This window comes from Pteronotus mesoamericanus, unplaced genomic scaffold (genome assembly GCF_021234165.1).
Source record: "Pteronotus mesoamericanus isolate MK-2021 breed Mesoamerican mustached bat unplaced genomic scaffold, CSHL_Meso_final scaffold_651, whole genome shotgun sequence".
In the NCBI taxonomy this organism is placed as follows: domain Eukaryota; kingdom Metazoa; phylum Chordata; class Mammalia; order Chiroptera; family Mormoopidae; genus Pteronotus; species Pteronotus mesoamericanus.
Window position 1 is genome coordinate 38,109,524 of NW_026555325.1, and position 27,903 is coordinate 38,137,426.

At 37.3% G+C, this 27,903-nt stretch overlaps 1 protein-coding gene across 1 annotated transcript; it reads left to right on the forward strand.

Moving 5' to 3' along the window:
* Positions 1 to 345: 345 nt before the first annotated feature.
* On the forward strand, positions 346 to 23,191 carry PLEKHA3 (pleckstrin homology domain containing A3). Its single transcript, XM_054562540.1, has 8 exons — positions 346 to 632; positions 4,380 to 4,496; positions 9,706 to 9,861; positions 12,142 to 12,278; positions 13,769 to 13,933; positions 16,957 to 17,000; positions 19,288 to 19,403; positions 21,991 to 23,191. Exons 1-8 carry the CDS (start codon positions 593 to 595, stop codon positions 22,116 to 22,118), a joined length of 903 nt encoding a protein of 300 aa, XP_054418515.1. The 5' UTR covers positions 346 to 592; the 3' UTR covers positions 22,119 to 23,191.
* The last annotated feature ends 4,712 nt before the right edge of the window (positions 23,192 to 27,903 follow it).

Genomic DNA, 27,903 nt, shown 5'->3' on the forward strand with positions numbered 1-27,903 from the left:
GCCGCGGCCAGAGTCGAATTGAGGAGCCAGCCGTGGGCCTGAGGGAGAATGAAGAGACGCCCGGCGACCAGATCCGGAATCTAAGGGTGATCGACGCTGGCTCGCCCTCGCGCAGCTTCCAGCCCCGCAGCGGGACCGCAGCTGGTGGCGCCCGCTCCTCCAGCCGCCGCCGGGGAGGGGTTTCCCGGGACATTCCGGCCCCTTTCAACCAGGAAGTGAAAGCGACGTCAGGGTCAATGAAAACAAACGGGGAGCCCGGGGGGAAGGAAGGCAGGCAGGGAGGAGGGAGTTCCCGGGGGCGCGGAAACGCGAGCGGGAGGCCGGCCGCGGTTACTAGTTTGTCGCCGCCGCCGCCCAAGCTCTCGCGGGGATGTCTGAGCCCGGGCCTCGCAGTCTCCGAGGTCCTCACAGCGGCCCCCGTCCCGGCCTCTAAGGGCCCGCCACGTACCAGCAGCGCGCGCGGGCTGAGGGCGCTTGGGGCTGCTCGGGGAAGGGGTCCAGCCGGCCGGGAGCGGCTGTCCAGGCTCCACGCTTACCCCATCACCGCGGCCGGCGTCGGGCCAGGAGGATGAGCGGCGCCGGGCTGTGAAGCATGGAGGGGGTTCTATACAAGTGGACCAACTATCTCACTGGTATGAGGGTTCGTGTGCCCCCGGGGCAGCGGGCAGGTGGCTTGGGCGGGCTTAGCCGAGGAGGCTGCGGAGAAGGCAGGTCAGGGGCTCCTGCTTCCGCTGCCTGGCCCGTGGTAACCCTCAGCGAATCGGCTGTCCTTGGCTTCCGGGCTTAATCCCTTTCCCCGTCCCTGTTAGAGCCCCTCGGCCACTGCGGGAGACAGTTCGAGACTGAACACCTTCCAGAGGGTGGCAAGTGCATCTGGGTAATGGTACACTTCTTGGCCGAGTAATCATACTCTGTTTACTCCTGTAGCTTTCTGAACAATTCTCAGGCACTCTACAAGTGCTGTTGCAATCTCTGACCTTATTTACACCTCATTCAACATTTTGTTAATAACTGAGTTGTCAGTGTATAAGACTGGAATGGGTCCTCTAAGATCAAGATTTAATTTTAAGAAATCTTTTCTATATTTCTTTTAATTTCCTTAGCAACGGTTTATTTTTACAGTTATCTTGTTGAAGTTTGAGTGTAGCAAGCATGCTTTTGGAAGCTGTCCCTAGATAATATTCTTGTAGGAATTGTCAGTGAGGTAGCTTTATGTTTTGGAATTCAGGTAGGTGTGAGAAATAGTGGAAGAAAGTGCAATATTATGAAGTGGAGCAGGCAAGTCAGTTTCACTCATGAAGGGTGATGGAAGGAACTCCCCAGTTAGATGTTTCTGTAGAAATGAAACCAGAACACAGGACCCTTTTCCATGACACCAACCACCTGACTTATTGAGGCTCTTAAATCTGAGTCCTAGTCCCATCTCTGCCATCAGCCAGCAGTAAGGACAAGTCACTTGTTCTCTCAAGAGCTCTATCCAAGGCCAAAGTGATCAACTAGTTTATCCTGAAGGTGCCTTCCAGTCCAAAATTCTATGATGTCACCAAATTAGAGGAAAGGGAATGGATCTTAAATAAGATTAAATGGCAAACAGATTTCTTGGTCCAGTACAATAGGCAACTCTTGACTCGCTGCCCACTTATTCACCCTGCCAAAAGTATTATACCCCTTAGTAATTGTATGGTACACTCAACTTGTGTCTGCCTGACCTTGCGCAAAATCTGCACATAAACACTTTGAGACATAAGTACTGAGATATAGTTGTCTGTTTTTTTTTTCACATTGATTGCTATAACAGATTTATAGTGGCAGATGCTGTAACGTTTATGAGAGATGGATGTTTTTATGCACACTAAAATGCTAAACAATTTGTTTCTATAAATACCTTTTAGGAAGCACTTAAAAATGAGGCAAATTTTTATTAAGCATTTTAGCGTTTTTTAGTTGAGAAACTGTGTTAACTTGAAGACCGTAGTTTCTGTGGTTTGAGATGCAAATGATCATCTCATTGCAAATCTTATTGTGTCTTGGAAGGTCTTTGGAAGGAACTGCTTATGCATAACCTGGAGCAGTGGGTGATTACTGAGATGAGTCATAATTTATTACTGTATAGAAATGTGTGGTCTTGGTTGCTGGCTGTCTTTCTTTTATGGCACTGAACACCACCTCATTGAGTTTTTAGCCATGTGTGCTTTTAGCCATGAGTTTTTAGTCATTGCAGAGCATTTAAATTAACTGCTAGTATGCAATGCAGAAGCTTGGTGAAATTAAATCTTTTGTTTGGAAGAATTCCATTTTTAAAATTTAAATTTGGCTCAGTGGTATGCTGATTATTAATTTTAGTTCATCTTAGGTCAGAAGGCTGAGCAGCTGTTCATACTATGTGATCTTTAAGGAACCTACCGGTTCAGTGACAGTGTTCTTTGAAAATCCTTTGTAGAGAATAAGGATTTTAGTAACGTTTGGTAGTTTGAATTAAAAAGAATGTGTTTTTTCAAAAAAATTTAGAAGAGGCAATACCTCTGAATCTTTTTTTTTCTTTTATAACAGATATAGCCCTCTGGTTTATAAATGTGTGAATCAATTAGGGATTGTTTTATTAAGTATTCAGAAAGATGTGAAGAGATAATGAACAGCCATAGATTAATTAACCATGGTTACCTATCAAGTTGCTACAAATTCTCAATCATTTTCCTCAATATTTGTTTTAAAGACATATTGAATCATAATGTTGCAAAGTTACACGCTCACACTAGGCCTGGGGTGGAGGAGTGTATTTCACACACTTTGCTTACAATTTGATTGCCAAAGTGAATAAATATTTGGAAAGATAATGTTTTCATCATTTCTGTGTGTGCTCAATACAACATACTCTCATGCATATACTGCATATCTATACTCTTATGGATAACATGTTAATATCTCACTTTTCTGGTATTTAATCTTTCATTCAATCAGTCACTTGAGAAATGCATTTTTTTGGGGGGTACCTGTATGTACCAGGCACCATTCTAGGTGCAGGGAATGCAGTGATGAATAAGATAAAGTTCATGGACCAAAAGAATTTACCTTCTAATTTGCTAGGCCTCATTAGGGAATATAGTGTTTAATAAAAAGAATTTGCCAAGTATCTGAAATTTCTATTTGGATAACCATTTCTCTGAACTATCTTATGACATTCCCTGCTGTGAAATTTCATCTTTTTATGATGACTCAGCATTGTCATTTTAAAAGTGTTACAGGTAAAGGCTTTTGGGTAGGTAAACCGTGGGTCTGTGTTAGGATGTAAGAATGATTTCCCCCATCTGTCACTGTCTTGGCACTATTTGGCCCTGGAAAAATGGAACTGAGTAATCATATAGCAGGCTCTGTCCAAAATGAGCAGGCTGAACTGTGATTTAATTGTCACAGAAAGAACAGGGACAGTCACACTGCCTTCAGCATGGCCACCATGTCATTAATCAGTGAACTGTTGTCCATTAGTGGCATGCTCAGGCAGATTTCAGGGAACACTGAGTTTGGCTTGCCCAGAGTGGGAGCAGAGCTCTGAGAGAAGCCACCATCCTCATCCCCAGCTTTGCCTGAGAGCCAAGGCTGTGAGAGTTCTGTGCTCTAGTCACTGAGTAAATACAAATTAAATGATTGATTACAGTTCCTAGCATTTCTGCCGGGGCTGTGCGGCAGCCCAGCAGGGAGAAGAGGGGTGGTGGGGAACCCACGCTTTCACCGCAGGGTGTGCCTCTTCTGGGTAAGAGGCTGGAATTCACCCCGCAGCACTCGCTGTGTGCAAAGGAGTTTGCTCAGGAAACATATTTTATAAAACAGGGAGGGTCACATTGTAGAATTAGGGAACTAGGTGGCACCGAAGGGGTCTTCTTATTTAATCCACTCATTTTAGAAATGGGCATATTTCATATTTATTGAAATGAAACGATTTGTCCCAGGTTATCCAGCTAAAGAATGGTAGTAGCGTTAGGGCTAGAATTCAGGTCTTCTGTTGTTGTTTTTGTTTTTCATTATATCATAACCCAAACTGTGTTCCCTATTTAGAAAAAGGGGACAGTTATATCAATTATAGTGTACCCTATATAGGGCTGCATTTGAGGATGGGTCCTATGGGTTGTCAATGGGAAGGTTGGGAGCCAGTAAAAAGGTGTTACTCACCATGTCTATGCTGATTAGAGATTTCCTCAGAACTCTTTCCCAACAAAGAGGGGATTGGTGCCAAAACAGTTTGGGCAAGGCTTGTCAGTTAAAAAACTCATTGTTAGAATGTTATTTTAGAGCAAAGAAATAACATGGATGGTAAGTTTTGAAATCATAGTTTTCCATGTGATGAAAGTAATTTTTTTATTAATTTGTTATTTATGATTTTGTAGGTTGGCAGCCTCGTTGGTTTGTTTTAGACAATGGAATCCTGTCCTACTATGATTCACAAGATGATGTTTGCAAAGGGAGCAAAGGAAGTATAAAGATGGCAGTTTGTGAAATTAAAGGTAAGTGGATTAGAGGAATGTGAAGTTATGTAAAGGTAGGTAAAGGGTTCTGCAGCATACTCCAAAAATAGAAAAAAGCAATTTTAGCCAAGTAGGGATGTATCTATTTATTTATTTTTAATTCTCACCCAAGGATATGCTTATTGATTTTAGAGAGAGAGGGAGAGAGAGAGTGACATCGACGTGAGAGGGAAATATCAGTTGGTTGCCTCTCATACGCACCCTGACCAGGAATCAAACCCGCAACCTTTTTGGTGCATCGGATGATGTTCCAATCAACTGAGCCACCTGGCCAGGGCCAAATAGGGATCTTTTAATACCATGTATTTCCTTAGCATCCAGGAGTGGCACTTAGCATTGTTAAGTAGAGTTTTTGATATTTCTCTCTGTATAAACATACTTTGAATTGATATTTCTCTCTCTATAAACATACTTTGAATTGAATTTCAAAGTACTAGTGCATGTCTTCCAGTTTCGACTTGAAAAACAATTCCTTGTGGGTGCCACATTTGTGTCCATGCTGAGTCCACAAGTGTTCTGTTTCATCCTCGTAGAAAGGAAGTGTAAAGATTGGAAGCTGAACTCTAAAGAAGCTCGGTAGTTTTTTGATAAAGTATGAAGTCAGAATCATAAACTGGGTCTTTGCTTAATTAGAGATAAGCTCTTCTGGGTAAGAGAGGTATATTTCTTTTCTTTTTTTTTAGCCTTACTTGAGGACATTTTTTCAGTGCTTCTAGAGAGAAGGTAAGGGAAAGAGAGACGGGGAGAAAGACCTTGATGTGAGAGAGAAACATCAATTGGCCGCCTTCTTGTGTGTGGCCTGATGGGGGTACATGTCCCAACTGGGGATCAAACCCGTGATACTCCAGCCAACACTGGCCAGGGCATTTTTCTTTCTTTTTTGATGATCTTCAGAATTTTGAGGAGTACTGGTAGGAATATTGTAGGAAAACTCCTCTACTGGAATTTGTCTGATGTTTTCCCCATGATTAGGCTGGGGTTATGGGTTTAAGGGAAGAAAATCACAGAGGTAAAATGCCATTCTCATCACATCATAGGAAGAGTACGTACTATCAACATGACATATCGCTCTTAATGTTAACCTTGACGACATGGCTGACGCAGTGTTTGTCAGGTTTCTCTACTCAGAAAGTAAATGTGCCCTCCCACCTCCCTTTCCATACAGTGTTCTTCCAAAATGGGAGAAATAAAGAACTAGGTCATGCTGTACTTTTCATGAAGGAAGGTTTCATGGACCATTGATTCATTTGAATGTGTGGTCAGGGTGTGTAGGGTGAAGGTAGGTAGGAGAGAGCAGGCAAAATGATAATGAAAAGTATTGAATTCTTCAAAGAGAATTGAAGGGAAAAGTAGAACTCTCAAAGTGTGAATGTTAAACCCCTACAGGGAGTCATGGCTGTATAAGATACAGAAATATTTCAGTCTGGTGTATTGTTTCGTGCATGGTCCCTGCAATATATGGGATTAATTTTGTTTTATTTTTATAAATCACACAAGAGAAGCACATACAAAGCATGAGGTTTTTATCTTTTTAAAAAGTGATGGTTTTAGCTCATCTTATTCCTCAGATTTAATTCCAAGTGAGATTTGATGAGAATCAGAAATCAAACTACATTCAGAGTTCAAAAATTTGCCAACCTGGGGGATTTCAAAAGACTGTTAAGTAGCAGAATTCTAAGGCAACTCCAAAATGTTTTTAAGCCTTGGTGGCATTTTTGTTGTTGTTTTCTGTTTACATTTTAGTAAAGAATAATATACTCATAGGAAAGAGGACAAATCTTAAATATTCAGTTTGAAGAATGTTTACAAAGTGAACATGCTTGTGTAACTACCACCCAGATCAAGAATTAGAATATGGCCTGCATCCCAGATACTGGGATTTTATCCTGTCCCCTCAGCCATTAATCGCTTTAAAAGGTAACCATTAATCTGACTTTTATCACCACAGATAAGAATTGCCCGGTTTTAAACATTTTATAAATGGAATATATCAGTATTTTCTTCTCTGACTGGCTTCTTTCATTCAGCATTTTGTTTGTGAAATTCATCCATGTTGTTCTGTGCAGTTCAGTCATTTTTATTGAAGTGTAGTATTTCCATTGTGCCAACATCCCACAGTTTGACTCTCCATTTTAGTACTGATGGATGTTTTTATTTTTTTCCCATTTTGGGACCAATATAAATAAGGCTGCCATCAACGTTCTAATATAGTTCTTTTGCAGAACATACAGATGCATTTTTGTTCAGTATATATCTTGAACTAGTGTAGAATTGCTAAATTGAATTTAACAGATATTAAAAAAATACTCTTGATTCTTGTTAAAACAGTAAGACAGGCTTTGTTCGGGTCTATCGTAATAGGTACAGGAACTACAACAATGGGGTTTGTAGATGAGAGCAGTTGAGCTCAACTGTAAATACTGAATACAAGGAAAAGTGGGAATTTATAGCCAAGGGGCAGAATGAGGGATAGGTGGATGGAAAATTACTAAGAGGAAACTTCAGGTATACAGGAGGATTCTGGCCAAACTGACCTAACAGGATTCTTGTTAATGGCAGGCCAGGGTGATCAGATATTACCTGGGGGTGGTAGGAAAGAGGAATTTGGTCAGATATGCAGGGAGATCAGATATTGATGGTGGTGCATTCTGGCTAAACTGACTTCGCTGCATTCTTGCTAAAATTAGACTCTACAAAGACAGGGATGGAATCCAAGTTCTAGTTAAGTAGAGGGCTCCGAGGAGCCTGACTGAAGTTTGATCAAAGAGAGAATCTGTGTCATAGATAAAGCCAAACTGTTTACCAAAGTGGTTGTACCGATTTATTTTTCAACCAGCAGAGTATGAGAGTTCCAGTTGCTTTGCATCCTTGACAAAAGTTGGTATTAGCTAAGATTTTGAATATTTCTAGTGTATAGTGTTTTTGTATGGTGGTTTAACTTGCATTTCTTCAATAAATAATACTGTTGAGTATTTTTTTCAGACATAATGAGCCATTTGAACTTTCTCTTCTTAAGTCCCTTTTCAATTTTTTGGCCCGATTTCTAAATTGGGCTATCTTTGATGTTGATTTGTAGGAGTTCTCTATATAGCCTGAATGATCTTTTGTGTTTCAGAGGTATTACCCAACTCTGTAGTTTGCATTTTCATTCTGTTAATGGTATCTTTTGATGAACACAAGTTCTTAATTTCATTAAAACCCAGTTTGTCAATTTTTCAATTAGAACTTTTTATGTCCCACTTAAGAAATCTTCTTTTGCCTTCATGTAAGTTTATTGTTTTGCCTTTTATGTTTAGGTTTATATTAGGTCTGTAATTTGCTTAAAATTTATTTTTATATATGGTCTCAGGTAGAGGGTCAAGATTCATTTTATTTTCCTCCCACATATGGATATCCAGTTGACTGAGCACCACTTACTAAAAAAAAAAAAAAGAAAAGAAACAAAAACCTTTCACCCACTGCATTGTAAAGACATCTTTGTCACAAAGTGAGTGACCATGTACTTGTGGGTTTTTTTCCTAGACTTTTGTTCCATGGGCCTGTTTTCTATCCTTGTGCCAACATCACACTGTCTTAATTTCTTTAGCTTTATATGTCTTAGTATTGGATAGTCTAAACTGTCTCAGTTCTCTTTTAGCATTGTCTTGTCTATTACTGGCCCTTTGCATTTCTTTAGACATTTTAGAATCTGCTTATAAGTATCCACAAATATTTGTTGGAATTTTTATTCAAATTGTATTGATTTATACATCAATTTGGAGAGGATTGTTTCTTGACAATATGTTGAGTCTTCTGATCCATTAGCATAGTATAGGCCTATATTTAATTAGGGTTTTAATTTTTCTCAGCAGTGTTTTGCAGTTTTACATATGGTGACGTTGTCCGTTTTTCAAAAAAGGTGGTGGTTGGGAAGCATTGTTCTTAAGTTTGTGGCCTTCTCAGGTGACTACTTTGGAGGGTACAACCCTTGACTGTTAACATAAATTCTGGTATGTTTAAAAATGAGTCATCTTATTTTAGTTTCATTTTGTAGAAACACCATTGGAAATGAGAGCATTGTTTTCTTTTAAGGTAGCTAGCTGTTGGTGCTTTCACTAGTATTAGCAAACAGCAAAAAAGAATTACCCTTAGAGCTTTGGGATTTCAGTAATTTTTTCCGAGCCTAGAAATCTTTTGCACCCATCATTGATCTTTGTCCATTCATGAATATCATTACTTTGTAGTATAACACAATGCTCCCTTTAGGCCTGTCTCCTGATATTCTCAGTATATATTATGTTTATTTCCTCATCTAGAACTTTTCTCATGAAGTTTTTCTGTTTCATCTTCAAGCAGCTCCTGCTTTCAAAAATCCCTCTTCTTGAAGCCTTTTTTATTTTCTTTCTCTTCTTACTGTTCTCTCATAATAGTTACACATGATGTCTCTGCACCAATGAGTTCAACATTCAGGTGTTTTGATTATTTTTAGTGTGTTAGTTTGTTCCCTTGGTTAAATTGTCACCTCTGTTAGAGCAAAGACTTCCTTTTTTCTCCTGCTATAGCCTCCCCTCTGCCATCACTGTTCTGAGCTGAGTAAATACTTGGTGATTAATGACAATGTAACACATTCAGTCTTACAACAAAGATTTAGGATTGGCTCAGCATAATTCTCCATGAGCTCTCTTTTGTTAAGAGTATCAAAGGGGGAAGTGTAGGAAAGGCGGGGGGCAGTGGGGGGAGAGGAGAAGGTCTCCAAAACATTCTTGCTTTCCAGGTGATTATGCTATGCCCGTTGGTTGAGAACTTCTGTTCTAATGGAGGGTGGCACAGTTACGATTTATTGTGCTTCATCTATATGTCAGGCACTATCCCACGGGGGAGGAAAACCAAAGCACAGACTCTGCTTCCAGAGAAATCAGTAAAACCTGTGTCATAAGTAGAATAATGTATATTTATTTAAGGTGGTACAGTTGGCCCCAAGGGAGGGAGTTCTTAGTTCTCTTCTCAGTAGTTAATTTGTTGGTGTTTTCCCTTTCATATGGCACCCCTGCCAGCTGGGACAGATGTGCGGGTGGTGGTTTGGAGGGTACGACTAGGTAGCCCCTTCCTTAGGTGTCTGAAGCACTTAATACTGTATAAGAGTGATGATTTCATTGTCCCCAAATTACTTAAGTCCATGGCTGTATTTCACCTTTGTTTATTATCGTAGTCCATTCAGCAGACAACACAAGAATGGAATTAATCATTCCAGGAGAGCAGCATTTCTACATGAAGGCGGTGAATGCAGCCGAAAGGCAGAGGTGGTTGGTTGCTCTGGGGAGCTCCAAAGCCTGTTTGACTGATACCAGGACTAAAAAAGAAAAAGGTAACTTCCCTTGCAGTGAGAATATTTTCTTACACAAATATAAATTGTCATGTTTACTTATAGTAATCCATCCCAAAGAAATAATCAGAAATGTAGATTTACATACATAGACATTTATCATAGTAAAAAAATTGTAAACAATGCAAAGGTTTGAATCCAGGGGAATGGTTCAGTAAATGTACAGTGCTGCCATAGGCTGATAGATTATTACACATGCAGGAAAATGTTCACAAGGAATTTTAATGATGTGAGGAAATGTCCAAGGTTAAATGATAGTTGAAAAAAGAAGGGTTCAAAATTATATATCCATTCATTGGAAAGCTCAGCAAAGACATGTAAGAACTGGTCAGGTTGTTACCTTTGGAAAAAGAATTCGTGGGAAAGAGACTCACTTTTCACTGTATACCTTTTGACTTTATCATGTATATACATTGCCAGTTTAAAAGGACTAAAAATCAAAAGCAAAGCAAATAATTTGTGGTATTCAATTGTATGTATATATAATGTAAAAATAACAATAGTATTCATATCTTGGTAGTGAGAGTGTAATTATTTAATTTCTCTTTTCTATATTTTTAATCTTCCAAAATTTTTCATTGACCTTATATTATTTTTATAATTAAAAACAATAGAAGTCATTTGACTTAATGAAAGCAACTAAATTATGGATATTAAAAAATGAAGGCTAAGAACTGAACTTACAATGATTTTCAAATTATGAAATGAGCATCATGGAAATAGTATGGCTGAGGGAAGGATAAGAAGGAATGAATACTCATAGTAGCCAAAAGGTAGAAACAACCCAAATGTCCATAGACATAGATGAGTGGATAAACATACTATAGTACATACATACAATGGAATATTATTCAGCCTTAAAAAGGAAGGAAATTCTGACACATGCTAAAACATGAATAAATCTTCAAGATACTATGCTAAGTGAAATAAACCAGTCACAAAAAGACAAATATTGTATGATTGCACTTAATATGGGATACCTAGAGTAGTCAAATTCATAGAAACAGAAAGTAGAATGGTTGCTTCCAGGGGCTAGGTAAGGTGAGAATGGGGGAGTTCATGTTTAATGTGTACAGAATTTCATTTGGAGAAGATGAAAAAGTTCTGGAGATGGGTGGAAGTAATGGTTGTATGACAGCATGAACGTAGTTAATGCCAGCAAACTGTATATTTAAAAATGGTTAACATAGTAATATATTTTACTACAATTAAAAAGAAGGAATGAGCTTAAATAGGGTAGAAGGTTGGGTTAAATGGGCACACTGGGCTGCTTTGATTCACTCTGGCTGGAGTGGCTTTTTGGCTGGTATAACAAAAACAGTGCCACTGTCTCAGGGATGGAGAAGGCCCAGGATCTGCTGTGTGTCTTTTTTGTCCTTCCTCTGCTGCTTACACCTGTAGTTTAGGAGGTATTGGTAAATGAGTGGCTGAGATTATGGCTGAATATTTAGTCTGTCCAGAGATATTAAACAAAAGAAAGTAAACTCTTGATTAAAAAATACTGGAAATAATATGTAAAAATGAAGCTATGAAAGGAAAAGAACATAAATGGATGTTTATGTACAATAGTTTTAACTACATAAAAATTAAAAGCTTTTGTATGCCAAAATGTACAATGAAGAAAGAGTGATAGATCTTGAAATGCATTTGCAGTATATAGGACAGGTGAAAGATTGCTAAATTTTGTGTGTAAGACATTTTATAAATTATTAATTTGTATATCATTAAGATAAAACTCAAACTTCAGAACTGGAAGAATGAGTTAAGGACAAGAAAAACCAATTAACAAAAGAAGAAATACAAGCACTTTCCAATGAAAGATGAGTGATGGAATGGAAATATCTTGTGGGAGACATTCAGTGGTCATCACCCTGTCTCTAAAAATTAATCTACCTCAACTTCATGATAGCCATATGACTGACAGTTTTTTCCATTTATCTGAAGAGAAGGTGGTTTCCTCCGGGCCCTTGTATCCTATTTCCAAGATCTCTCACATAGGTATTATTTGTAGTTTTACCTATAAATTTTTTTTTTTATCCTGCTTAAGAAAAAGAGGGAGAGAGAAATGTGCCCTGAGGGACGCAAGAGGGCAGGGAGGGGCAGAGTGCTGGGAAAACGGGGAGCCTGCTGGGGCGCGGGGGTTGGGCAAGGGTGCTCCACAGAGAGAGCCGCCCTGTCTTACATTTTTAGTGATTCCGTTCTGTTGTTTTTCCCCCAAATGGGAAACAGATCTAATTGAATGTTTATATATGTTCCTTTCAGAAATAAGTGAAACCAGTGAATCTCTGAAAACCAAAATGTCTGAACTTCGCCTCTACTGTGACCTTTTAATGCAGCAAGTTCATACAATTCAAGAATTTGTTCACCATGATGAGAATCATTCATCTCCCAGCATAGAGGTATAACAGAGATAATCCTTTCATGTCTGATTATGCTTTGCAGTACAACTAATGAGGGAGATTCTTTCCATAAAATGGCAGGGAAACATTTTCAGAATGAGTTACTTTCAGCTATTTTGAGCTCTTCCTACTGTGGGCTATCTGGAAGTCTGTAGGATCATCTAGGTTTTATCTGTGCAGGCAGAGTAAAGCAGGAAGCGGCACCTGTCTTCAGGGAATCAAGGCTTATCTTTGCAGCCAGTTAAGAATTAGGTGGTTTGAGTGGGGAAGAAGCATTCCCGGATTCATTCCGCAGGCTGACTACTTGAATTCATTGGACAATTGCCATTCTCTTTCTTTTGTAACAAAGTCATAACATAACTACTGAGAGTTGATAACTTAGCTTTATGATGTAGCAAAAACATTCTCACAACAGTGATGTAGGAATCAAAACTCAGGCTGTGAACTAGGCTTACTGTTTCTGATAAAGTAGGGCCAGTGAGCCCTATTGCTCTCCGGCTGAATGGCCAGCATGGTTTCTAGTCCCCTTTTGCTGAACTTGGGAGCAGTGGGACAAGAAATCTTCCTTCCTCACCTGTGATCTTCTGCTTTTGGGGAGGAATCCTGTGTGAGGTAGGTCACATTTGATTGTAGGTACAGTAAGCCCTATGGCCATGTATTATGTTACCACAAGCTTTCTGGAGGTGGGTGCCCTCACATTTGCTCCAGCAGCTCAGGGACAGTGGCAGAGACCCAGGTTTGTTCCACCTTTTTACCTGCCATTCCTGCGGTGTTGGGTTTTTTTCTTAAGGCCCAGGGTTTCAAGGTGACTGCCAAGGCCACACAGAGGCAGGAGGCAGTTGGGGAGCCTGGGGAGAGAGAAACTTATTCAGCTTGCTGTCCTAGGTTTGTATCAGGGAACAAGAAATTCCAGAAACTTTCCAGCAGACTTCTCATTATCTTTTTTCCTGGGTCAATGAAAATTACGAAAAATGAGTATTTGACAAAGGATCATGGAATAGCCATGACTGGCTTAAAACAATCTGTATTTATCTTCCAAGGTCAGGGCACTTTTGCTGTCCTAAAAAAATGACGAGTTTTTATTCTACCGAAGAAGGAATGAGAGAGTGGGCCTGGGGTAGACCTGCACCATGCCTGCTACTAAGTAGCTCTCCAGGTGTTCAACGGCTGTGATTGCCTTTGGAATGCGGATAGCTATAAAATTCCTGTGTAGGTTAGGTTTACTTAAGATAAATTCTGTACACAGATTTTCAGTATAATATTTGGTTTAAATGTAAAACTTGTTTTTTCTTAGAATCCAATTTCATACATTGTTTGCCTGAGAGATAGACAATTATTATTCAAGTGTTGCTTTAATTCTAATGTATTGTATTTTAAACAGAGTTGACCGTGACCTAGTCAGGTGTCCTACTCATTGCTTTACTGTAAGGTAGTGCATGATTCCACATAGTTGTGTCTAAGTCTATTCAATTCTGTGTGTCATTTTTCAGAACATGAATGAAGCATCTTCTCTACTTAGTGCCACATGTAATACATTCATCACAACACTTGAGGAATGTGTGAAGATAGCAAATGCCAAGTTTAAACCTGAGATGTTTCAGCTGTCGCATCCGGATCCCTTAGTTTCTCCTGTGTCACCTTCTCCTGTTCAAATGGTTGGGCTTTACTGTTTTTCTTCTAGTCATATTGAATGTTTCTATTTTTAAGAGTGGAATCTGGCAGTAGGAGGGAAATAATCATCAGCTTGGGTTTTTTTTATTGTATTCACATTCTCTATTGGAACTTCTCATTAGGTGGGTTCAGCCTGTGCCAAGGTCATGATCCCCTCCCCTTGGAGGGCTGTACCGTTTGCCCAAGTGTGACGGGAAGATATTATAATGCTCCCTGGGTACTATGATATGAAGAAGGTTGGGGAGAACTGTTCTATTTGCTAAAAACATACAGTAGGGATAAAATTAAGCAAATCTTTACAGAAGTTGTAAGGCATTTGAATCAGCACGTTACAGGGGAAGGAGTATTTTGTAGTCTGTATTTGGATTTGAACCCTCTGAGTAGGCAACTTTCTTAATCTCTCTGGACCTCAAGTGTCTGTAAAATCATTGTCTTCTACATCTGAGGCTCATTGCAAAAGATCTGACCTGTTTATATTAGGTGCTTAATGTTATTTTCTTAGGGTTTGATCACTGAACAAGTACTTTTTTTTATGAGAGGTAGTGGATATCTTGTCCTTTGCAAGCTAAGAAACTTGTTCCAGCATGCTGTGGGGAACTCTCAGGTGAGATAAGGTTTGATGAGACTTGACGTGTTTTTCCATGAAGCTGTTTTCAGGAGCCCTTTTATAGAAGGAGGAATGCCACCTGGCTACTGTTCTAGGCCTGAAGGCTTATTTATTAGTAGAAAGAATATGGTGCAACCCATTCCCAGGTTCTGTTACTCACCCCAGCAAATTTAGTTATGAGATTTAGTAGAGATTATTATTTAAATTTATTTAGCTTGTTATTTTTTAATCCATGTATGATGGACTAATAGTGACTTCTGAGATAGGTATATTGTGAAAACGAGCCTTATGACAGATTAGTTTGGGAAGTGCTAGGTTAACTTAAATAAATTGGGTTTCCCTGTCATCTCTGTCACAGCTTTTATGCTAATGTGTATTATGAATCTCTGAGAAGGAGAAGTGGTGCTGAAATTTATTTGACAATTAAACCCTTTTTTTTAAAGATATTATTTATTTATTTTTAGAGAGAGGGGGAGGGTGGGAGGGAAACATCAATGTGTGGGTTGCCTCTCGCATGCCCCCTACTGGGGACCTGGCCTGCAACCCAGGCATGTGCCCTGACTGGGAATTGAACTGGCGACCCTTCGGTTCACAGGCCAGCACTCAATCCACTGAGCGACACCAGCTAGGTCTGTTTATTTTGGAATAACTTCTCACAGGACTATAGTGTTCAGTAGAACACAGTTTGACGATGTTGCTTTTAGAACAATTGTAGATATACTGTGAAATGTTAAATAATACATATAGCTGAAGAAAAAAATGATCTTTTGAGATATTCAATACTGTGTTACTGAGATTTATGTACAAGGGATGCACTTTTTTTTCTTAATTTAAGGGGTACTTTATAGAGTCAGATACAATAAAAACACCTCAAACTTGCCTTGTTCTTACTTACATTGAACTTCTGAGGAAAATGCCTTCTGTTATAAATGCTCTATAGTCCAGAGAGGTCATATATGTATTTATGTATAAGAAACTCTAATAACTGTCTCTTCGATACCAAGATCTTTTATCAGTAGAAGCATTACAGGAAATCTGGTTAGAGGTCACTGCTCATTCTTCCTTGCTATGCCTTTTCCTTCACATATAAAGCAAAGATTGTGGCTTATGGTAATTAGTTCTAGAGACATATAGTGTGGAAAGTAAGGTCAGACAGTATGCATGGGAAAATCCTTTAAAAAAAATGAGTAAATGAAAAATAAAGTTGAAACACTTGAGAATTCCAAAATTAACATGACAGAACCATTTTATGTAATTATTTTCATTGTGTTTCTCTTAAAATTAACTTGCATTCAGTTATATTTCAAATCATCATGGAAGTTGAAACAGTGATCATTTTAATCCACAAATTAAGTGATAATTGTAGTGGGGATGTTGGGTAATTCTAAAGGAAGTGATATCTGTTCAAGGAGATATTAATGTCCAGTTGCATCTTAATGTTATTTATATTAGATGTTCCTGAACTACAAAATGGAAGGGTCATAACTCTTATCATTTCAACTGGGTTTCTTAGAGCAACTAGTGGTTCATGTTACGAATGTAGAAGGCATTTATTTATATAAGACAAATGTTAGACTCGGATTGGGCCTGTAAGACTCTTGAGCCTTGTGTATAAAAGCAACCATTCTTAGCCTTTAGTATCATAAACTTAACCTTTAGTATAATAATTGCCACTTTGTTAAACATTGAAATAATCTGTTTTACTTGGCCACCTCTTTCCATTTTTTTAGTGGATTAGCTGAATCTTCTAAATTATTCTTAGTATTTGTCATATTTATTAATGCTCTGCTTAATTAATTTTTATTTATTTGTATTTTAAATGTATATTTTTAGAAACATATTTTTTTGAGACTTCAGGTTCTTAGTCTGAGTTCTTTAAAGACTTGAATTATTAATGCCATCTTCCATGAAAACCATACTTTAGAACATCTGTGTAACAGCTACCTGAATAATGAATGGTAAAGAGAAGCTTTGCTCCTAGACTCTATTCCTGCCCTTAAAAAAACTGAGGGATTTATTAGAATATTTTCTGGCTCACTAGATACACATTTTGTCAAAAATATTGTGATTTTTCTGGGACTAGTTAAGTATACTGTTTTTTATATTTATGTATACACACACACACACACACACATATGATATAAAATAAAAAATTAAAAAATGTGATTTTTAGTAGCGAGAAAAGAGTCCAGCATGTTTTTGGTATGTATTGAGAAAGATTTCCATTAATGGTCATTAGGGAGAAAGCTTGACATTGTGCTAATAATGTTACTTGAGTATGTAAAAAATATTTTTTCTTTTGGCCAGCCACCTTTTTCTCTAAATAAAGATAATACTATATTAGAGCTGCTTTATTCTACTTGACTAATGGATTATGCTTTTTATTTTTAAAATTTCTAGATGAAGCGTTCTGTCAGCCATCCTGGCTCTTGCAGTTCAGAAAGGTAAAGTAACCTTTTCTTTTGACCGTGTCTTCTCAAAATTATACCTACTTAGGGAAATTCTTCAGACCTTTAACATAAAGTGGTGTGGAATGTAAATTCTGTATGGGCAGGGTCTGGTTCTGATTTGATCAGCATTTTTATCTCTTAGTGCTCAGTGCAGGGCCTGGCCCCAGATGGTAGTCAGTAAAGGAAGAAAATGAATGAATAAATTAACCAGCAAGATAAGCACCTTGCCTGCAATTGTACCTTTCTAAGATGTTTGAAATTACATCAAATGATGGCTTGTAGAAATCCATTTTTGACATATCAAGGCTCCAAAGCTTAAGCTTATTTTGCTACAGCTTCTTACAGCATTTTATATCTATGCTGAGCTATTGTTTAATTAGGGGCCAAAGAGCATACATAGTGAAAAGACAGAAAAAAAGATGATTTTTATTTATTTGTTTGTTTATTTTATTGTTCAGTTACAGTTTTCCCATTTTTCCCCCCTTGCTCTCCCCTGCCCTGTCCAGCACCTGCTCTGAAAGACAACCCCCTCCCCATTGTCCTTGCCCATGGGTCCTTTGTATATGTTCCCATTTTTTCCCCTTATCATCCTGCCCTCTTCCTCTGGCCACTGTCAGTTTGTTCTTTATTTCCATGTTCCTGGTTGTTTTTTGCTCATTTGTTTGTTTTGTTGATTAGGTTCCATTTATAGGTGGGATCATACAGTATTTCTCTTTCACCACCTGTCTTATTCCACTTAGCATAATACTTTTCAGTTCCATCCTTGCTGTCGTGAAGGGTAGGAGTTCCTTCTTTCTTTCTGCTTTATACTATTCCATTGTGTAAATGTACCACAGTTTTTTGATCCACTCATTTACTGATAGGCACTTAGGCTCTTTCCAGCACTTGGCTATTGTAAATAGCACTGCTGTGAACATTGCGGTGTATAGGTTTTTCTGAATTGGTGTTTCAGGATTCTTAGGTTATAATCTCAGCAGTGGAATCGCTGGATCAAAAGGCAGTTCCTTTTTCAGTTTTTGAGGAAATTCCATACTGTTTCCCACAATGGCTGCACCAGTCTGCATTCCCACCAACGTACTAGGGTTCCCTTTTCTCCACAGCCTCACCAGCACTTGTTGTTTGTTGATTTGTTAATGATGGCCATTCTGACCAGTGTGAAGTGGTATCTTATTGTAAAACCAGTTTATATTTTAAAGTATATATTCATATCAACACTTTTAAATAATTTATCTTCCAAAATATATCTTGCCAATATCCCAGGCTATTAAAATATTTTTTACCTTGGTAGGTGATATTCTTTTAAATTGCTGTGGCTGCCTTATTTGGTTCATTTGAAAGTGGTGAGATTATAGTGACATTAGCATTTCTCTACATTAAGAATAAGTGTGAATGGAGCCCTTATTATTGTTTTGTCACCATTTTTTCTCCCTCTGATGATTATGTAATCTTTGATTGAACTGTCATGTGCTCAGAGGAGTCCAGTGCAATACTTTATGTATCCAATCCTATCAAGAAAATAAGAGTTTCACCAACTGAATTTTCCAGAAAAATGAAAGCTTGATCCCTTTGATAAAATTTTATATTTATGAGAGAAGTTTTTCTGACCTGTATTTTATTCTTTTTACCTTATTAAATAAGGTACAATAAAAATTTAAGAAATTTAATTTTATTCTTGATGAATCAATGTCATTAACAACAGTAATGTTGGGCTTTCATACAGTGATAGCCAAGATGCTATTGAGTGGTTTGTTTCTATGTTGAATTTTTTAGATTGATTTTTCTAGGCTGTTTTTTTAAATGGTTTTTTTAGCCCCCATTTGCCATCTTTGTCTTGCTGCTGTGAGTTCACCTGTAGCATGTTCCCAACTACCTGCTCATCCCCCTTCACTCTGCTGTTTTCAATCAGTTAGTTATAGATTGACACAAGATCTCTGCATTTGTGAAATCCATAACTTTTAGTTTTCAGACACTTGTTAATCCCCTGATATGTCTACTGTCTAGCTGGATCTTCCTCTATAAAAGAAATCACTTTCATTGTACCCCTTTTCCATTTAGTTCGGCTCAGAGGTTATATTATCCAGATTATCAGCCATATTCTAAATAATTTGACTTAGCTGTGGCCTGATCGCTGAACAAGTAGAATTTACTAAAGTAGAACTTTGGACATAAAATAGTTCCTCTTTCATTTAAAGAGAAGTCATTTAAAACGCCAGATAAGTTGAGGGTATTTTCATTTGTTTAAGGCCTTCTTACAGCTTAATGCTTTTTATTTAATTGGCAGGAGTAGCCACTCTATAAAAGAACCAGTGTCTACACTTCACCGACTCTCCCAGCGACGCCGAAGAACCTACTCGGATACAGACTCTTGTAATGATATGCCTCTTGAAGACCCAGATAGTAAGTTAGATGGGATCTGTCTCTTTCTTTGGCCTATTCAGCAAAATTATTTTTGGGTTTTGTAATTGTTGAAATGAAGAATTCTGACAAGTGAACACTATACTTGGGCTGTTGTACTTAGCACTGAATTCCTTAATTGAGAGTTAAGCAAACAGTACACAATCAACCGAAGCTCATATATCCTTTTACAAATGCCTTTATTATTAACTAAGAAGTGCTGAGTATCTCTTTGTAAATACCATATCTTAGACTTAATATATAATATCAAAATCTTTCATTCTCACTTACATTTGCATTTAAAAAGCATTTTAGAAGAAAAAAATTGTAGGTAAGATTTAGGGCAAGTTCACAGTTCTAAGAAAAAAATCAGCAGTGTTAATGAAATAATTTGAAATGGCCAAGGGAAGTAAACTTTTACTGTTGGTGGTAGTCAATTACAGTAGCATTTATTCCTCTACTTTTTTATCTCACTACTTTTTACTTTTTTGGCAGTGTATGTGATTAATATTTTAGGAAAAGTCTTGTGATTTATGTTAAATTTTAACTATTTTTCTCTTCAGGGAAAAAACTTTGAAAATGCATCAGATTATCTAGTTAGACCATAGTGACCATGATTTCCATTGAACACAAATGGTCTTATTACAATTGCATTAATAGGGTTTTGCTTTTCAAAGTCTTTACTGTTGCCTATGAAGCATGTGGGATAGAAATTACATACAGTTCCTATTTAAGTAATAGATTTTGTGCCAAGAGTTTATTTGTAAGTTAGCTATGTGGAACACACATTTTATTTCCCTTGTGGAAATGACATGACAGAGGGTGGTTTGGTTCTGTACATGGCCTAGGAGAGCCCAGTTAGTTCATAGTACGGCCAAAATGGGACAAAACAGATGGTGTCGGATTTGTAGGATTTGAATACATTGAAAACGTTGATTAAGATAGAGTTGTTTTACTGAACCAGGTTAAACAGGTTTATTTAGAGGAGAATGTAGAGTTCATGAAGATGATGGAGATTCTAAAAGGGCTGCTGGCCATTTTCAGGTCTTTAGAAGTTGATGGTATCTTTTTTTATGCCCATTTTTATTACAGTACTAATAACCTACTTATTGATAGAGAGCACTACTCTGTGCTCATTACCATTTTCAATTTACGCTGGGGCAATGGATAAAGAAATGAAGAAAGGAGAGGGGTGAGAGTGATAAGGGGAAGGGAGAAAGAAACTTTCCTGGGCCAGTTTAGTACAACTTGGAGGAGGCAAGGAAAAGAGAAAGGGGGTTAAAGAGGTTAGGTGTCGGGGTAAAGACTGTGATATGAAGCAGGTAATATGTATTCTGACTTACCTTGTTCTTTCTGCCTTCTACCCATGACCCTTTTAATCCAGAGCTCATGAAAAAGTTATCTATGCTGCCTTGTGCTTTTCTCTAGATGTCATTTCCCTTTTTCTTTAAGGGGAACTTTTTCATTTGTGATAGCCATATCAACTTTTTAAAGCAAGCCATTTTCCTTAGCTCTTCTTCTACTTTAGGCACAGTTTTCATACACTGTCTAAGTGTAAAGCCTTATTCCATTTAGCATTCCTTAATTTAGTTGTAAGGAGTATAACAAAACTAATCACACATACATATGTGTGCACACACATGCATACCTATTCATATATATATGTGTATCTTCAGTTCTTCAGCACTTTTTAAAATTGGCAAGTATAGGCTAGGTCAGAAGTTTTATCCTTAGATTTCCTTCTGTTTATCCTAAAGTTGAGTGTCACAGTTAGCAGGCAAAGCAGAGACAGAATGAGTGCTCTTTATTAGAAAATACATGGTTTGCAATTGGCAGTCTTAGTTGAAAGTCTTTATCCCTAAATATTCTTTTCCTTGAGAGAGGCAGCTGCTCCTATTTTTATTAACTAGATTAAAAAACATAAAATTAGTAAATATTTATGTTAAATTGAAATGACATGTACCTATAAAAGTCCAGCTGCCTTGGAACCAGACCATGCCAGTAAGTTTAGTTGTGTTCACTTGCAACTACAGAGGTAGTTTGTGAGTTGCTTTCCAAGTGGAAATATGGGGGGAATCAGTGTGAGTTACCTTGTCAGCTTTGCTCAGAAAGTCTTCTGATGAAAAGAGCAAGACCTGAATCAGCCCTAGTTCTGTTACCAATTTTTGATCTTGTGTTTGGCATGTAAACCTTTTTTGGGTCATGGTTTCTTTGCCTAAAAGCAAGGAGGTTATTGAAATTATTAAAACAATCAGGCTGAAAAAAAAACATAGTTAATTAAGAAAGACTAAATTCAATTCAGCAAGTATTTATTGACTGCCCAGGACGTGCCAACCGTTGTTCCAGCAATGAACAACATAAATATCTCTACTTCAGGTAGTTTCATAATTTCCCTCATGGACGCTGAAGTTTCTCCTTAGGACCTCTACTAATAGAAAAGTTAGATTTTCCTCTATTAAATGAACAATAAAAAAAGTAGCAGGAGGCTAAAGGAATTCATGTCTCTGAATAGAAAACTTAAAATGTTTTCCACAGAAGATTGGAGTTAATATTGATGGGTTGTTTAACCTTTTAATCAATTTCTTAATAGGGCCTGTTCACTGTTCAAGAAATACACTTAATGGAGATTTGGCATCAGCAACCATTCCTGAAGAAAGCAGACTTATGGCCAAAAAAAAATCTGAATTGGAAGATCCTCTTTCATCCTTCTCTTCCTGAGGAAACAGAAGTGTACAACTTCCTCTAAGTATTGCTATGCAAAAGCTGCTGTAATTAAACTATGTTATAGGGAGTAGTTTTTTCCCTTAGGACTTCTCTGCACTTTATAGTATATTGTAAAACAAACAAAAACCATATACCTTTGAAGTGTATTTTATCTTTATATAGTTTATTTGCAAGAGTATTTTCCTAATAACTTCATAGTATGAATGTGCATCTTTTTTTCTTTTTAAACAAATGATGGTGTAACATTTTGACATCCATAAGGACAAATGTAGATATTTTTCTAAAAAACTGTGAGGGACTGACAATTTAGTCAGTGTATTGTAGCTTATAAACATGAGATCTTATAAACATAAGGTTTCAGTTTGATAGAAGGGTGAGACATATAACTTGTGCCATGGACCAAATGGTCACTCTACCCCAGCTGAAAATGAGTTATGATAGCATCTTGATGGTGATTGTACTGTATTCCTTTAAGCAAAAAGGAAACATTTACTATTCTCAATATTTTTAGCCCAAGTACCATGACACTGAGGATTTTTTACAAACCAGATCGTGCTGTCCTTCATATGTGAAGTTGACACTACTGATTTGTCAATACCAAATGTTGGGTTAAAGTATTTAATTTTTATTTATTTATTTTTCTGTTGCATCAAAAAATGACCTACCAAATTTAAGGTGTGTATACGTTGTTATTTTCACTGTTCTAGAAAAGAGGTTAATGCTGTAGCAGCCTTGCTCACTTCCACCAGAGAAATAAATGGCTTTCAATGGAAGAGGATTTTAGTGCTTTTTTTCCCCTACAACAGACATTAAGCTGCAGTTTTAAGGTATTATTGTTTGCAGCTCTTTAGAATATCTAGAGACATTTTTTATTTATAAATATTTATACAAAAATGGAATCCTCTTAAGGAAACTGTTTTATATCACTTACTTGAGAATGGTATTATTTAATTAAAGAGCAAATAGCATTTTTTTGGTAGTTTCTGTCCATATCTATTGTCAGTGTTTGCCTTGTAAACTGTTTTTTTTTAAAAATTTACTTTGGAATGATGGTTTTGTCCAAGGTCTTGAATGAGGAGCACTTTAAAACAAACTGGTTTGGTGTTTTTAAGTTAATAATGTGTTTAATAAATATGTGGTTTTTGAATTCAAACTCATCATATAATACATTGTATTTTTTTTACATTTGTTGATATTCTGTCTAATTTTTATCAGGTTTTAATAGTACTCATTATTGCTTCGATTTTGTTTGTATTCAGACCTCATAGTGAAAACACTAATGAGGCATATTTTTTGTTTTGTTGCCTGTGAGCTTAGAACAGGGTAGCCTATTTCACTTTAAAATTCTCTTGTAAGTTTATGTGAGAATTTTTTTTAAGAGTCAGTATTTGGTATTAAATAAATCTGTAATTGTAGGCTTTCTTCCTTAAGTTTAAAATGGACATATGCAATCTATATTCATTAATATGCATTTAGATAAACTGTATGCTACTTCAAGTATTCGTGATTTTAAATAGCACAGAGGTCCTTCGATTGTATTGAGTGGAATCTTTTTCTGCTCAGCTGTTGTGCTTCATATGTCCTATTTGAGAAAAAAAGTTTGATAATGTAATAACTTCTCATATTGAGCAAATAATCAGATTTTTTGTTTCTACTTTTTGTTTTTGTTGTTATTGTTTTTTTGTTCTTTTTGTAGTAAGAACTTGTATAAGTAATAAGACCATGAAGTTCAGGGTGCTACTGATAGGGAGTTTTTCTGGTAGTTCTTTTTTGAACCGACAGGTTTATAATGAAAACAATATAAAAAGGTTTTCAACTCCTAGAAAATAAATCCATTTTCTATTGCTTTATCCAAAAAGCTGAGTTCCTGAACAGTTTTCTGTAAATATTTTTAAAAATAAAATGCAGTCATTTCTGGTACATAGTTTTTCCTTCTTGAAATAGGTGCTTTGAACAAGTTTATTATATTCCTATAAAAGGCTTTTATTGTGACTTGGAGCCACTTCTTTCTCTTAGGAGCCAGTATATTTGTGAGATCATTTTTTTTGACGGGATATAAATGTATGTAGGTTTTAGTCAGTGAATGGGTAACATGAAGCAACATATAATGCTTCAGGGAACCTTGCACTTTGAGGAGCCCTATGTATTTTTTCCTTTTTTTTGTCACTCAAGGTTGTTTTTCATTGATTTTACTGAGAGAAAAACGGGGGAGGGAAGAGGAGGAGGACAGAGAGAGAGAAACAGCAGTGTGAGAGGGAAACATTGATCAGTTGCCTCCCGTAAGTGACCTGACCTGGAACTGGATCCGCAACCTTTTGGTGCACAGGACAGCGCTCCCACCAGCTAAGCCACCTGGCTAGGGCCCTGTGTATTTTCAGGTGTGCTCAACTTTTTTGAATTTTAAGAAAAAGATAAACTAAATAAGAACAATTCTGTAAGGATTTTAGCTTGTTAAGATTTTTTAAAAATAACATATTTGTTGTCCCTGTTTTGCTTTGCCTAGGCCGTGGGATTACTGAGAAATTTGGAGATTCTTTATATATGAGCGATCTAAGCAACACCAGTACTTGCTTTTCTTTTCAAGCACCTGGTGCCTATTGTGTGAGAATTGTAGACCTCTGTGAATAAAGCAACTTTCATGAGAATTACTTTGTAAATGGACCAAGTTTAAACTTTGCCATATTACATTGAATCATTGTGGTAATTTCAATCAGAACAAGTCCAGAACTGGATGCTGTTGCTGAAACTTAAAGTCCAAGGCAAGAGATAAAGTCCTTCGTTTCCACAGTCATCATGGAGGCTTTGACCCTGAATTGTAGTTTTTCACTATGCACTATTACATTTAGCGTATAGCAGTCATCACAAGATCTCAGGAAGTGCATCCGTGTAATATGTTACTTTTATACTACTGTTTATACTGATTCCATATACATTATAATTATACTTTGGATTCTACCAATTCTTTACTTCTTTTATCAAATAAAGTGCCTCTGGGTCTGTCCTTTGAGCCTTGTTAGTGCCACTTGGTGCAGAGGGAGAGTCTGGCTGGAAAGAAAGCCTGGCCAGGTTGTAGCAGTTCCTTCGACCAGGTCTCTCTTTCAGTAGCCCTGGTGGGTAAGTTAACTGTAGCTGGTAGATAGGGCTCCTTTTCATGCCTTTCCACTTCCTTTCTTTGAATTCCTACTGAATTTATAAGTTTAAATTCTTTTTTAAATTTAGCTTTCTTTTTTCCTAAAGGAATTCATGCATGTGGTTAAAAAGTCAAATAGAACTAGAAAGCTTAAAATGAAAAGGATTGGCTTCCTTTCCCCCAACTTAGTGCCCCAGGGACAAGCACCTTCAGTGCTTAGGGGTGTGTTCTGTACTTCCCTTCCTATTTGAAAATAGCAATATTACTTTTTCTTGATTTATCAATTTCAGAAATGTTCTCGAATTCCTTTTATAGCAGGCAGGATTTACTTGTATCTCTGTCTCCCCATCTCTCTCAATATAGATTAATCACAATTTATTAAATCGGCAGATAATAAATTGTGTTCACTGATGAACCCAATGATGAACTATCAGTATTTCCTTTCTACTGGAATCTTATTTCCCCATAATTAATATTTGCCTGACTTTAAAAGTTGCTTAGTTTTCTGTTTTGTTTTTTTTCTTTTTTATGCACCTATCACAATGATTACCCAAAGGAAACATAAGATAATCTGTCAGCTTCTTTTTGGGAAGAGGGGGAGGTCTTTTGGGCACATTTCTTCCACAGTCCTTCATCTTCCACTATCTGTACCATTGCTCTCCAGGCCTGTGCACAGGTCGGTCATTCTGGGACCCCCTTTTTTTTTTAGTCTCTGTTGAATCTGTTTATTGGATCCTATGACTTCCTCTATCTTGATGTACTGCCCTTTCTTTCCTTTTTTGCCAAAATGTACCCGCTACGAAAAACCTCCTAGGAAAAGGTACATGAGAAGTAAAAATTTTGAGACTTTAGAATTCTGAAAATGTCTGTACTCTTGATTGACTGGCAATCTGGAATCTATGTTGAAAGTAATTTTCCCTAAGAATTTTAAAGGCAGTTGGCCATTGTCTTACAGTGTTTGTTATTCCTGTGAAAATTATCATACCGTTCTTTTACATGGGACCTATGTTTATACTCTGAAAGCTTTTAGGAGCTTCTTTTTGCTCTTCAAATTTCATGGTGATGTTGGATCTTCATTCATTCATTCATGTTGATGAGACTTGGTGGAGTCTGTTAATATAGAGGTTCTTCAATTCTGGGAAATTCCTTGTGTTGCCTTTCTGATAATTTCTCTCCTTCATTTTCTGCATCTGTCATTCTAGAATTCCTGTTATTCGGATGTTAGAACGTCTAGTTTGATCCTCAAATTTAAAAAAATTTTTCTCCCTAGTTGCTCCTCAAAGTGTGTGTGTGTGTGTGTGTGTGTGTGTGTGTGTGTGTGTGTGTCTGATTTTTTTTTTCCCGTTACCCTCTGGCTCTTTTGTTACCCTCTGGCTCTTTTGTTTTTTTAAAGCTATATGTTTCAATTTCTAGGTTATCTTTTTTCTCTGTTCTTTTTCATAATATCCATGGGAAGAATTGTTACTACATGGGAAAATCAGTGTTGATAATATTGACACTACACTTAACTGGAGTTCACATGCAATGTTCAGGTGTTAAATTTTATCTAAGGCACTTTAAAGCCTTAAAAAATCCAATCAGTAATAGTTAGTCTAAATGTTTTTAAAAGTGTACAATAACAATTTAGTTGTGCTTTTAAGCTTTACTGGCATAGTGTTTTGTTTTTGTCATCTAAATATGCGGAATAGAGAGCGCAACTGCGAGATGATGTTTATGATGCCTCACTTACAGCCAGGAGATACAATACTGATGTATAGGGAAGAGAAATAGTGAAATCGTGGATTGCAGTCACTACATTTGTGACCTTCTGGTGGGAGGCTGTAACTTTTCAGAAAATGTGAATTTATATAAAGCATAATGCCTGTGTTTGCTCATTTATTTTTAAGTATCTTCTTTGCGCCTGGATTCAGCATATAACACAGAATTCACAGTACAGTGAACTGCATACCTTGGGGAAGGGGATTTTTATTTGTAAGCAGATTTGTATTCTCTCTCACCAGAGTAGAGGTCCATGATTGTGATAAATGGTTATAAATACGAATACCAAAAGAGATGAGAGAATTTTCTACAAAAAGAATGGCCAGTTGCTCAGTGTGAAGAAACTTTTTTGCAAATGACCAGGATAACTTTGGCAGTGCAGATGACTCAGATAAACATGGTGATGGTAAAACAGTGCCTGCTGTTAGCTTGATGCTGGCATTCCCGTCCCGCCCGCCCCCGCCGCCCCCAGATGCCAATGTTACTGTCTTTATTGTGTCCCCTTACTGTGTGCTTTGATAGTTCATCTCCAGAGCTTTGATGTCCAGATGGAGCCCTCATGCTGCCTCTTCTTCAAATGCAGTAACTAATCTACAGATTTTCATAGGGTTCAATTTGCCCTTTCTAATCCCATAATGTGCTCCTCTTCCCCCTAAAATGACCTTTGTTGGTCTCTTTGATAATAGAACAGTTTGGAACAGTTACTGTGGGCCAGTTGCTTCAGCTCATTTTAGTCTCATAACAAAGATGTTAAGGTACAGAAAACACAAGAGCAAACAGGATGCCCAGAACCAGGATTAACTCGTGTGACTGATTAGAATGATGAATATTCTGTTACTGTATCTTGAAATACTACGTGTTTCAATGATCTCTTTATTTCGTATTTTAGTT

Bases quoted from the DNA above. Each gene is read 5' to 3' on its own strand.
- PLEKHA3 (XM_054562540.1), top strand. From the start codon at position 593: ATGGAGGGGGTTCTATACAAGTGGACCAACTATCTCACTG. The intron at 633-4,379 runs GTATGAGGGTTC...ATGATTTTGTAG, and splicing joins GTGGACCAACTATCTCACTG to GTTGGCAGCCTCGTTGGTTT. The intron at 12,279-13,768 runs GTATAACAGAGA...GTCATTTTTCAG, and splicing joins ATTCATCTCCCAGCATAGAG to AACATGAATGAAGCATCTTC.